General features: G+C 39.2%; 2 protein-coding genes across 2 annotated transcripts in view; one reads left to right on the top strand and one right to left on the bottom strand.

The window, feature by feature from the left end:
- Positions 1 to 3,827, bottom strand: part of patl1 (PAT1 homolog 1, processing body mRNA decay factor) — a 30,312-nt gene extending 26,485 nt beyond the window's left edge. The window contains 1 exon segment of the mRNA XM_038288228.1: positions 3,724 to 3,827. Within this exon segment, the coding sequence (XP_038144156.1) occupies positions 3,724 to 3,738 (15 nt within the window). The 5' untranslated portion in view covers positions 3,739 to 3,827.
- LOC119785517 lies at positions 3,824 to 10,715 on the top strand. The gene is made up of 5 exons (XM_038288229.1): positions 3,824 to 3,934; positions 5,705 to 5,893; positions 5,980 to 6,093; positions 9,616 to 10,141; positions 10,403 to 10,715. The coding sequence occupies exons 2-5, from the start codon at positions 5,747 to 5,749 to the stop codon at positions 10,705 to 10,707; spliced, it is 1,092 nt and encodes a 363-aa protein (XP_038144157.1). The 5' UTR covers positions 3,824 to 3,934; positions 5,705 to 5,746; the 3' UTR covers positions 10,708 to 10,715.
- Positions 10,716 to 12,009: the final 1,294 nt, after the last annotated feature.

The following is a 12,009-nucleotide window of genomic DNA, read 5'->3' as shown; positions in this document are numbered from 1 at the left end:
CCTCTTATGTTACTGTGGCACTTCTGTCCAAAAAAAAAAAAAATCCCAACTTGGTTCTTCATTTGCCATAAACAGTGTGGATGTGTGTTTGCATGGATTTTCTCTGTTAACCAAGCTTACTCAGACTGACTGTCAGTAACCTCTGGAGAGAAGCACCAGTTCCCCAGGGATCCTTCAAGGATGGCGGCATAGTGCAGGGAGTAATGTGCCAATCCCGTCCATGTTTTCTAAGAGGTGCTTTAGAATAACTCAAACTCAACTGTATGACTTTAATTTCCTGTCAGACTATAGTCTTATAAGCTCTTGTTCTGCAGGTTTTATACGAGTTTTACCTCCAGTACTGAAGAATAATGGCTGACTATCCTATGCAGATGTCTGCTAACGAACCATAACTATACAGGTGCTGGTCATAAAATTAGAATATCATGAAAAAGTAGATTGATTTCAGTAATTCCATTTAAAAAGTGAAACTTGTATATTATATTCATACATTACATACAAACTCATATATTTCAGATGTTTACTTTGTTTAATTTTGATGATTACAAATGACAACAAATGAAAATCTCAAATTCATCATATCAGAAAATTAGAATATTGTGAAAAGGTTCAAAATTGATGGCCCCTGGTGCCACACTCTAATCAGCTAATTAACTCAAACCACCTGCAAAAGCCTTTAAATGATCTTTCAGTCTAGTTCTATAGGCTACACAATCATGGGGAAGACTGCTGACTTGACAGTTGTCCAAAAGACGACCATCGACACCTTGCACAAGGAGGGCAAGACACAAAAGGTCATCGCTAAAGAGGCTGGCTGTTCACAGAGCTCAGTGTCCAAGCACATTAATAGAGAGGAGAAGGGAAGGAAAAGATGTGGTCGAAAAAAGTGTACAAGCAAGAGAGATAACCGCACCCTGGAGAGGATTGTGAAACAAAACCCATTCAAAAATGTGGGGGAGATTCACAAAGAGTGGACTGCAGCTGGAGTGAGTGCTTCAAGAACCACCACACACAGACGTATGAAAGACATGGGTTTCTGCTGTCGCATTCCTTGTGTCAAGCCACTCTTGAACCACAGACAGCGTCAGAAGCGTCTTGCCTGGGCTAAAGAGAAACAGGACTGGACTGCTGGTGAGTGGTCCAAAGTCATGTTCTCTGATGAAAGTAAATTTTGCATTTCCTTTGGAAATCAAGGTCCCAGAGTCTGGAGGAAAAGAAGAGAGGCACTTCATCCACGTTGCTTGAAGTCCAGTGTAAAGTTTCCACAGTCAGTGATGGTTTGGGGTGCCATGTCATCTGCTGGTGTTGGTCCATTGTGTTTTCTGAGGTCCAGGGTCAACGCAGCCACATACACTATATTGCCAAAAGTATTTGCTCACCCATCCAAATTATTGGAATCAGGTGTTCCAATCACTTCCATGGCCACAGGTGTATAAATTCAAGCACCTAGGCATGCAGACTGTTTTTACAAACATTTGTGAAAGAATGGGTCGCTCTCAGGAGCTCAGTGAATTCCAGCGTGGAACTGTGATAGGATGCCACCTGTGCAACAAATCCAGTCATGAAATTTCCTCGCTCCTAAATATTCCACAGTCAACTGTCAGCTGTATTATAAGAAAATGGAAGTGTTTGGGAACGACAGCAACTCAGCCACGAAGTGGTAGGCCACGTAAACTGACGGAGCGGGGTCAGCGGATGCTGACGCGCATAGTGCGAAGAGGTCGCCAACTTTCTGCAGAGTCAATCACTACAGACCTCCAAACTTCATGTAGCTCAAGAACAGTGCGCAGAGAGCTTCATGGAATGGGTTTCCATGGGCGAGCAGCTGCATCCAAGCCATACATCACCAAGTGCAATGAAAAGCATCGGATGCGGTGGTGTAAAGCACGCCGCCACTGGACTCTAGAGCAGTGGAGACGCGTTCTCTGGAGTGACGAATCGCGCTTCTCCATCTGGCAATCTGATGGACGGGTCTGGGTTTGGCGGTTGCCAGGAGAACGGTACTTGTCTGACTGCATTGTGCCAAGTGTAAAGTTTGGTGGAGGGGGGATTATGGTGTGGGGTTGTTTTTCAGGAGCTGGGCTTGGCCCCTTAGTTCCAGTGAAAGGAACTCTGAATGCTTCAGCATACCAAGACATTTTGGACAATTCCATGCTCCCAACTTTGTGGGAACAGTTTGGAGCTGGCCCCTTCCTCTTCCAACATGACTGTGCACCAGTGCACAAAGCAAGGTCCATAAAGACATGGATGACAGAGTCTGGTGTGGATGAACTTGACTGGCCTGCACAGAGTCCTGACCTCAACCCGATAGAACACCTTTGGGATGAATTAGAGCGGAGACTGAGAGCCAGGCCTTCTCGTCCAACATCAGTGTGCGACCTCACAAATGCGCTTCTGGAAGAATGGTCAAAAATTCCCATAAACACACTCCTAAACCTTGTGGACAGCCTTCCCAGAAGAGTTGAAGCTGTTCTAGCTGCAAAGGGTGGACCGACGTCATATTGAACCCTATGGATTAGGAACGGGATGTCACTTAAGCTCATATGTGAGTCAAGGCAGGTGAGCAAATACTTTTGGCAATATAGTGTACCAGGAAGTTTTAGAGCACTTCATGCTTCCTGCAGCTGACCAACTTTTTGGAGATGCAGATTTCATTTTCCAACAGGACTTGGCACCTGCACACAGTGCCAAAGCTACCAGTACCTGGTTGAAGGACCATGGTATCCCTGTTCTTAATTGGCCAGCAAACTCTCCTGACCTTAACCCCATAGAAAATCTATGGGGTATTGTGAAGAAGAAGATGCAATACACCAGACCCAACAATTCAGAAGAGCTAAAAGCCACTATTAGAGCAACCTGGGCTATCATAACACCTGAGCAGTGCCACAGACTGATCGACTCCATGCCACGCCGCATTGCTGCAGTAATACAGGCCAAAGGAGGCCCAACTAAATACTGAGTGCTGTACATGCTCATACTTTTCATGTTCATACTTTTCAGTTGGCCAACATTTCTATAAATCCTTTGTTTTTATTGGTCTTCAGTAATATTCTAATTTTCTGATATGATGAATTTGAGATTTTCATTTGTTGTCATTTGTAATCATCAAAATTAAACAAAATAAACATCTGAAATATATGAGTTTGTATGTAATGTATGAATATAATATACAAGTTTCACTTTTTAAATGGAATTACTGAAATCAATCTACTTTTTCATGATATTCTAATTTTATGACCAGCACCTGTAATTGAGGTGTACCTAGAAAAAACAAAAATAAAAACATCTAATTACTGTCAGGGTACCGGCTATGTTCACGACCCCCAGCCAGCCTGCAGTCAGACACAGGACCAGTTAGCATCTTTGCTAACACTGGCGTTACATCACGCTAGGAACCACGCAGACGGAGAACTTTCACATAAAACCAACTCCATTAAATGTCGTCATAATAACTTTCAGAATCTGAACCGGTACAGCAGAAGCCGACCCACCAAACCACCGGTTCATTCTGGTTAACGGTCGCCGGGGAGCGCTCTCTGTCTCTCCCTAGGTGCGCAGGAAAGCGCGCTGCTTCAAAGGCCGCTGGTCGCATTGAGAACAAAACAAGGAGCAGGACGGGACATATTACTCCAAAACAGACCAGACTCTCGAGAAAACCTCTGTAAAAGCCTAAAGTTAATCCCCATAGTAAAGCTGGGGCAAGTATTTAAGGTTAAAGCTTACCTGAAATCGAAACATCTATCTTCTGGCTGTCGGGGAAAGGAGAGCATCGGGAGCGTGGAGGCGCGCAACTGACGCAGCACGGACGCCGTCACACTTGAACGCGCGTTTGGAGGGGTCGTGAACGAGCCCGTAGCTGACGCACAGCTGAGCGTCCCCTCCCGGAAAATAAGGAAGAAAGCCGAGGGAAAACAGAAACAGAGCAAAACAAACGGTAAAACAGACTACTTAAATGTATATAATTAATTTCGCGCTTCATTTTTTAACCTCATCTGTATACACGACTTATTTACAGGGCTGCCAACTTTTCACCAAACCTTGGGGGTGAGATTTAGAAATAGTTTGGACAGAAAACCCTGTCAGGATTAGATGAGTTTTCAGAGGATTTAACTGAAACAAAGCTGTAAAATGTGGATTTTTTTTATAGCACAGTAAATGTTACTGAGTAACAATAAGTATTCTGTATTTATGACTAAACCTTTTCCCACAATATACATTCTTTTCTATATTCTGGTGATTTTTAGAGAATTGAAATAAAGCAGAATGAGCCCTACTAAAATACTTGCATCTGAAATATACTTTAAACTAAGAATTTCACAACTTGGTTCTTTAATTATTCTCTGCAGTTCAAGTAAATTAAACAATGGGGACCTATAAGTTATTACTGGTTTACTTGCACTAATACAGGAGCCAGTGCAGTGCAAACTACTCTGTGTATATGAATATTTGGTAATAGGCTAAGGATTAAAAATCTTTATTCATTCATTATGTTTTTAGTTTTTCTTACAACTTACAAAACGGCTAAACAATTCAGGCTTCTAGGAAGCTGTAGGTTTTTATAAAAACTCCGCATGACAGGAGACAGCAATTCTCTGGATGTTTCAGTTTGGAAGATGTGATGGAAATTAAGTTTTTAAACATATTCAATAGACCAAAATAAAGATAAATGAATAAGATCAGTAATAATAAAAGAAGAACATCCCTGTGGTTTCTCCTCTATGAATCCTGGATAACTGAGTTGTTCTGCACATCCTCTCTTAATGTGGTTGGTCTTTTCTTGGGTGGCTGATCTTTTGAAAAATAAAATGCAAAATAAAAAATGAAAAATAAAATTCTTTTCCTTTTTGTGGACCTCCTATGGGTTTGAGAGGCAAACCTGGAAGCTTTAAGAATCAACATAATTGTATTGGTTTAATTATTCCTAAATGCCAAAGGGAGATTATTAAACTAGACTGAGCAATAATTATTTAAATTAGCACTAAGGTTGTATTTAAAACACGGACTGGATTTTGATCACCATGGTATTTTTATACATATGTGGAACAGAGTTGAGTTTTAATGTGTGTCATTTTTTAGTGTGAGAAATTGGGTACGTGGAGTGAGAGTGTGTGAAGACACTCAGATGGGTCAGTCTTACTCCCAGTGTTTGAGAGTTGACAGCCCTGTGTTTATTAAAGTCAAAACTATGAAAACTATGAAACTCCTTACTTACTTTACAGTTTTACTGTTTATGTAAAAATTAGCATAATGTGTAAGATAATAAATCTGCAAATACATAAGGCCCAAAAAACATTAAAATTCCCCAAATAGATATTTGAAGTATCACTGTTTTTTTAATTAGACACGTAATTTCTATCTGATCTCCATAGCTGATTTTCTAGATTTTCTAGTCTTCTTTAAAAATGGTCAAATATAAATCCAAAAACTGCAATGATCTACTGCTGCCAGTAAGTTACTAAGCTGTTGATCACCTGGCAGGCTGACACTGCCTGGGCCTCTGGTGTGGGATGTCTGGTACTTGCAGATGTATTTAGTATTTTTAGAAAGTTTTACTTTTAATATTATGAATAGTTTTCAATTCAGATCAGTTGCTTCCTTGTTGGTGCATGTTACACTATCAGGGGGAGAAGTGTGTTTCTGCCTGAATAAACTCTTCTCTTAAAATCCTGTGATGTAACGCTCCACACCTTTAATGTTTTCAAAGTTATCGCAGCAAACATCAGCTAGAGTCCATGTTGGCGTCACCATGGTTGTGTGGCAGCTCGCAACCCTCCAGCACCTCAATAATTCTGGGTTTGGTCGTCCTTTTCCACGACACGGCCTCCAGCTGCTGTTCTGGTTCTCCAACCACTGCGTGTCTTTTGAACTGGATAACTCTGTGGACATCATGAAGGTGAGAAATTTTCACCGTTGTCCAGCCACATCGCTGTTAACGAATACTCAAACATGTTACATGGTTGATTTTATTGATTACCACAGCTGGTCTCAGAGTGTCAACCGGAGAAAGGGGTTTACGGCTTCCACAAGTTTGGGAACGTGGAGGAACTTCTTCCTGTTCTCATCAAACCTAAGAAGCAAAAAAGCACCAGACAGGTCTGCAGGTCTTTTATTCATGTTAGTCATTCTTTAGATCCCGACCGCATCAGAGATCGGGATATAAATCCTAAATGTTAGCTGTGTTTGGATGCAGAAGTTCTGCTTTCATTTACATTTTAGTCATTTTTTCTTTACTCATTCTCTTTATTTAGCATGTTTAGGATGATGAACAGAAAACTTATCAATTGTCTGAAGAATTAAAGGAATAGTACACCCAAAACATGATTAGCCTTCATTCTCTACTCACCCCCATGCTGAACAACACTCTGGAGTACTTTTTTCCTAAAAGCGCGCGCCTGCTCGTTCACGACTCTACGGAAACCCGCGGCAGACCAAACCAGATGAAAGTGCGCATTCAGCTCGGCAAAGAACTCATGCTCTTCCTCAAAACTGAAGTCCTCAGACATTTTTCTTTCGTTGTTTCTTTCTTTGCACAGGTAAACAGCACATTTCTTCTTCTACGCTTGCATTATCGGCAGAGCAGACGCTGAATGCACACTTTCATCTGGTTTGGTCTGCCGGCTTCCGTAGCGTCATGAACGCGCAGGCGCGCGCTTTCAGGAAATCCTGTACACTACTGTTTATGCTCTAAAAGCATTCTAAATGACTTCGTTTCGAGTAAATTATGGACGCTACCAACTCAGGACACTTGGAATACATTGGACGAGCAGTATGGAGGAATATTGACACGTTTTTTGTGGACTTTTATGGACCTTTCTGCCTCGGGCGCCATAGACCTCCATTATTTGAATGTCAGCAGACAGCAAGAAGTCTCCCCGATCTCCAGATGCATTTGAGATATCAAAAAAGTACTCCAGAGTGTTGTTCAGCATGGGGGGTGAGTAGAAAATGAAGGCTAATCATGTTTTGGGTGTACTATTCCTTTAAATTAGACATTAGTTGAGGAATGTTTTTATTTCACAGGTACAGAAACTTGTAATAAACCTCTTGAGATGAAGCCATCTTGTTTTCAAAGGGGTCTTTGAACGAAAGGTGGAAAAATTAAGCAAAAGGACATAAAACATAAAAAACTGACAGATAAAGAAAACAGATAATGCAGTATAAACAACACAGGAAAATACATATATAAACAGATGGTCACACACACAATCACACCTTGTTTTCAAACACACAAAGCACAAATATTCCAATATATTATATTTTCTTTAATGCCCACACTAAAAAAGAGTCAAAAACAGTTAAAAATATTTTAAAGATGTTGAGCAAGGGCTATCTTAAATACATAAACAGGTTATAGACAAGAAACTGTTCCGATCAAAAGGTGCTTCATATTTAAGTGACATTTTTCCTGTTTCCTTATTGATTCTCAGCACAATAAAAATATTTGTGCTGCATGTCTAAGACTATAGGATGTTCTAAATTAAATCGGGTATTGTTTAAAATAATCAGGACAATTAAGATTATATAAGTATCCAGTGAAATCATCTGTAGGAGGAAGTGAGCCAGAATAGATCCTGGTACAAAAGACGGTGGTGGGTTCTGAAAGGGCCTCAACGAAGAAACCTGCACACTGATATTTACAACATTACGTGTTTGGAGATTTTTAGATGTTATATTCTAATAAATGAGGTCACAGTAGTCAAAATAGAAAGTAGTACTTGTGTTACAATCCTCTTCGTGTACTAAGAGAGAAAAACAATTAATTTCTAGATAAAGAGGTTTCAAACAATTTGTAATTTTATTTGTAACAGAATATATATGAGAGGAAAAAGAAAACCAGAGGCCTAAAAATTTAAACTGCTCAACTGGAACAGCTGATGTCATTTTCAAACATGTAAGATAAAGCTTGCAGCCAGGTATTGGCTTTATGTTTTGAAACAAGATAGTGTGATTTTGTTTTATTAGGAATCAATTTATGGGCTTGAAGCCAGACATGAACTGTGTCAAAGTGATTTTAAAGAGAGAAAAACAGGTTAGATTCTACGGTGGCAGAGGGGTGCAAATGAATAGATTATTTTGTAGCAAATTCAAAGCGTTCTGCAAACTTGAAATCAGACTAATTAACAGACACAGAAACGAAAACATGCTCCAGAGGATTAAAGCTACAATCACAGAAAATACAGAACAGTAAAGTAGAAACACGCTGCACACACAAAGCCTACTGCAAATACATAAATGATGCTAATGCAAAAAAACACACAAATGACATGCAAAAGAAAAATGCTGCATTTAGGAACCGCAAGGTTAGAAAAGCTTCAAACTAGCGTCACATGGCAGAAATGCTCCAGATCACTAAGGGGAGATGATCATCAACTCATACAGAACAATAACATTGACATTACTTCAATATTGAAATGTATGGACACAAACCCTTAGTGAAAGCATAAATGGGATTCTAACTGAAAATAAGATTTAAATAGAAATTTTCCTTTTCTTTCTTTCCTCTTGGTGTCGTCTGGACATCCCATTTAAGGTTTTACTAATGCTCTGTCCGAAACATATAAATTTGTGGTAATGTCAATCTTCTGATGCCATATGAGTTGATGACCGTCTCCCCCTAGTGGTTTGGAGTACTTCTGTCAGTCAGTGCTAGTTTGCTGCTTCTCTTGACCTGCAGTTTTTCTACTTGTAGAATTTTTTTCCTTTACATTTGTTTTTTATATTAGTCTATTTTTTTCAATTTGCAGGGCCATTTGAATTTGCTGTAAAATTACATATTAAAATAGAATAGAATAGAAAATCCCTTTATTGTCCCAAAATGTGGATATTGTGGTGTTTACAGCGTCACATATATACACCTTGTCTACACTCCTCGGTCAATGCAACGATTGATTACTTTAATAATAAATTTTTTTCTATTATCTTCCTTAATTTAATTGTGTTCTTGTTTTTGCTTTCTATTTTCATTTTTGTTTGCTTTGTAGCTTTTATGTATTTTACAAATCAGGGATTTCTTGGTGTGGTTCATTTTATTTTCACTGATCCTATTGTTTATTTTTCACATGGAAATAAAAAAAAAGCTAATAATAATCTTTGTAATTTAAAGATTATCTTTAAAATAAATTGATTAATCCTAAAAAGTTGTTTTAGTAAATTTCTAAATAAACAGTTGAAATATAAAAAAAAAACCTTTATTGGATGTTTTATATAAAGTTCAAAGGGTAAAATGTAAAAAAATATACATGTATTTTTTTGTTTTTGTTTATTATAAAGAATAGTTCGCTTTCAGTGTAAAACTGTATCTATTTTACGTTTAAGAAAGACTAATAAGGTATATTTTAAACCAAAAATAAAATGGCTCATAGTGAGTTAAAATAATCAACATGGGCAAATATGGCTGCCTGGATTGAATCTCACATCAGAGGTTTATCCTCACCACACATCTGCACTAAGTAATTTTCTACATTTATATACATATTCATGACATGCTATTATTAATCTATGGTGTCCAATTAGTTGAAGGAACCTCTGTTCCTACAACAGAAACTTTAGCTGAACACCAAACTTTATGCAGCCCTTCTCATTCATATTGTGTCTCTCTTCGTCTTTTCTGTCCAGCTTGTTTACTTCGTGGTTGGAAATCTGAACACACTGTCCTACCCGGAGTCCGCAGATCTACCGGCGTTTGTGAGGGAAAACCACGGGGCAGACAGGAGCTCCAACAGCGACCGGCTCATCATCAGCTGCCAGGTGAAGACCAGGGTAGTGGAGAAGGTGTACGTCACAGAACATGACGACGGAGACCTTGGAAGGTTCCGATCCGACGGAACCCACGAGGTCAGCCCGGAACTGATCCGGGTTCTACAAAACCCAGAGCTGGACCTCAGCTTTCTCCTCACTCAAATCGGTTACTATGACGATGTAGAGATGCTTCAGGATACGGAGGAGAACGATCCATCTGGGTTATTCTGCGAGGCCTTCAGCTACCAACTGAACTCTGATCAGTTCAGGTCCAACATCAGCACAGACGGGAGTGTTGTTTGTTACAACTCCACGCAGAAGAAGAAGAAAAAGAAAAGCAAAAGGAAACAAAAGCCTTTGAATGCAACCTCCTGCCAATCCGACTGGGAGCTTCGGTATGAAGGTAAAACACTCAGATTGATTAACTCCTTCGAGTTCTTGGGATGTTAAGGAATGTTCAATGGTTTTTATTCACCCATCACCACACTGGATCTCCTTTAGTACCTTAGTTAGATCCATATTGCTACACAATATGAACAAGAAACACTTAATTTGTCAGTTTTTATCATGTTAACTAACTTTACCTGTTTGATTGTAATGAAAAATTAGCAAAATGTACTGTTTTAGTCTCAGATTTGACTTTTTTGTGACTTTTTGTCTGCAGATTATTATGACGATTACAGGACAAGCTACAGCAGTGGAGCAGGATATGGAGCTGGGTACGGAGGAAGTTATGGAGCTGGATATGGAGCTGGGTATGGCAGCGGAGGTGGAGGAGGATTTTCCAAGTTCCTAAAAACTCTCTTCAAAGTTGCAGCGATTTACTTGGCAGCCAAATGCTTCAGCTGGTTGATAAGGAAAATCTGGAGCGCAAACTGGGGCAAACAGCTTCTCCATTTTATTCCAGGTGGGACTCCTGGGTCTCAGAGCTATCCACGTGCCCACGCCATGCTGGATTATGTTTACTAAGGCTGAACAATTTTAACAAAAATCTAAATTGAGATGAGTTTTAACCAGAGGTGTCAAGTAACGAAGTACAAATACTTTGTTACTGTACTTAAGTACACTTTCAAGGTATCTATACTTTACTCCATTGCTTATTTTTCTTCCTACTTCTATATTTCTACTCATTACATTTTCACACAAGTTTCTGTACTTTCTATTCCTTACATTTTTAAAACAAACGTTACTCGCACCATCCACATCTAGTGAAACTAGTGTAATTGGATGAGTCATAGAACGCAAACACTCATTGGTTAGCTAAAGGAAATCATCAGAAGCAAGCAGGTGTTCTTCAAACTGCAAACGTGAATTGTCTATGCCATGCTACAATGATGGATTCGGAAAAAGACGTTGAAATGTCTGAAAGGTCGCACACAGGCGAGAGCGTATCGGGAGACGGAGACCAACAAGACCTCCCTCCTCCTTGGCCCTATCGCAAAGAATTTTTCAAAATAGTCGAAAAATTGAGCTTTTAATTCATATAGTGGCATCTGGCTGTTTCTTTTAAACGTTACTTTATACTTTAAGTCGTTTTTGGAGCACATACTTTTTCCCTTTTACTTGAATAAAGAGGTCAATCTGATACTTCATCTTTTACCAGTGTTTTTAAACTACAGTATCTATACTTCTACTTAAGTAGTTTACTTTTGACACCACTGGTTTTAACCAATATTGTGATTTTATTTAGATTTTCTTTTGCACTAACCACAAGCTTGTAGATGTTTTCTTTTAGGGTTTCATTTAAAAAAAAAAATGTTTTGCCTTAAAACCTTGCTTGTCCAGAGTCCACTGTTTTATGTCTATACTGTAACCTTTTGGTGAAAAAGTGCTTACTTCTAGTTCTATATCTAGATCTGCGCGCGAGCTGGAACTCTCTCTACCTTTCTGGGTGGCAGCAAACCCACTTTAAATGTATTACCGCCACCTAAAGGCACTGAGAAATGTAGCGTGTTGCTCTTGTTAAATGTACTGGGAACAAAATTGAGTGCCTCTGCTATTTTTAAAATTGTGTTTTGCTAAATTGTGATTATAATGCAAATGCAATTAATATCAAAGCTCTAATATTTACTAGACCTGTCAAGAGTTTTATTTTGACCATTTCTGATTTCCTGTTTTATGCTGATTGGGTGATTATTTTAATCATTCCGAATCGATGAAGATGTATTTTAGGGTGTTGTGGCCATTAATTAGCTTCGTGAGACCATCCTGATCCCGCGAGCTTTCAAGATTTCACTCGCTTATCAGTCTGGAGACTCTCCGTTGAGGAAA

The sequence above is a fragment of the Cyprinodon tularosa genome, unplaced genomic scaffold, assembly GCF_016077235.1.
Source record: "Cyprinodon tularosa strain WSP-4 unplaced genomic scaffold, ASM1607723v1 ctg25, whole genome shotgun sequence".
Taxonomy (NCBI): Eukaryota; Metazoa; Chordata; class Actinopteri; order Cyprinodontiformes; family Cyprinodontidae; genus Cyprinodon; species Cyprinodon tularosa.
The sequence above is the reverse complement of the archived record's forward strand: the minus strand, read 5'-3'. Positions and strand labels throughout refer to the sequence as shown.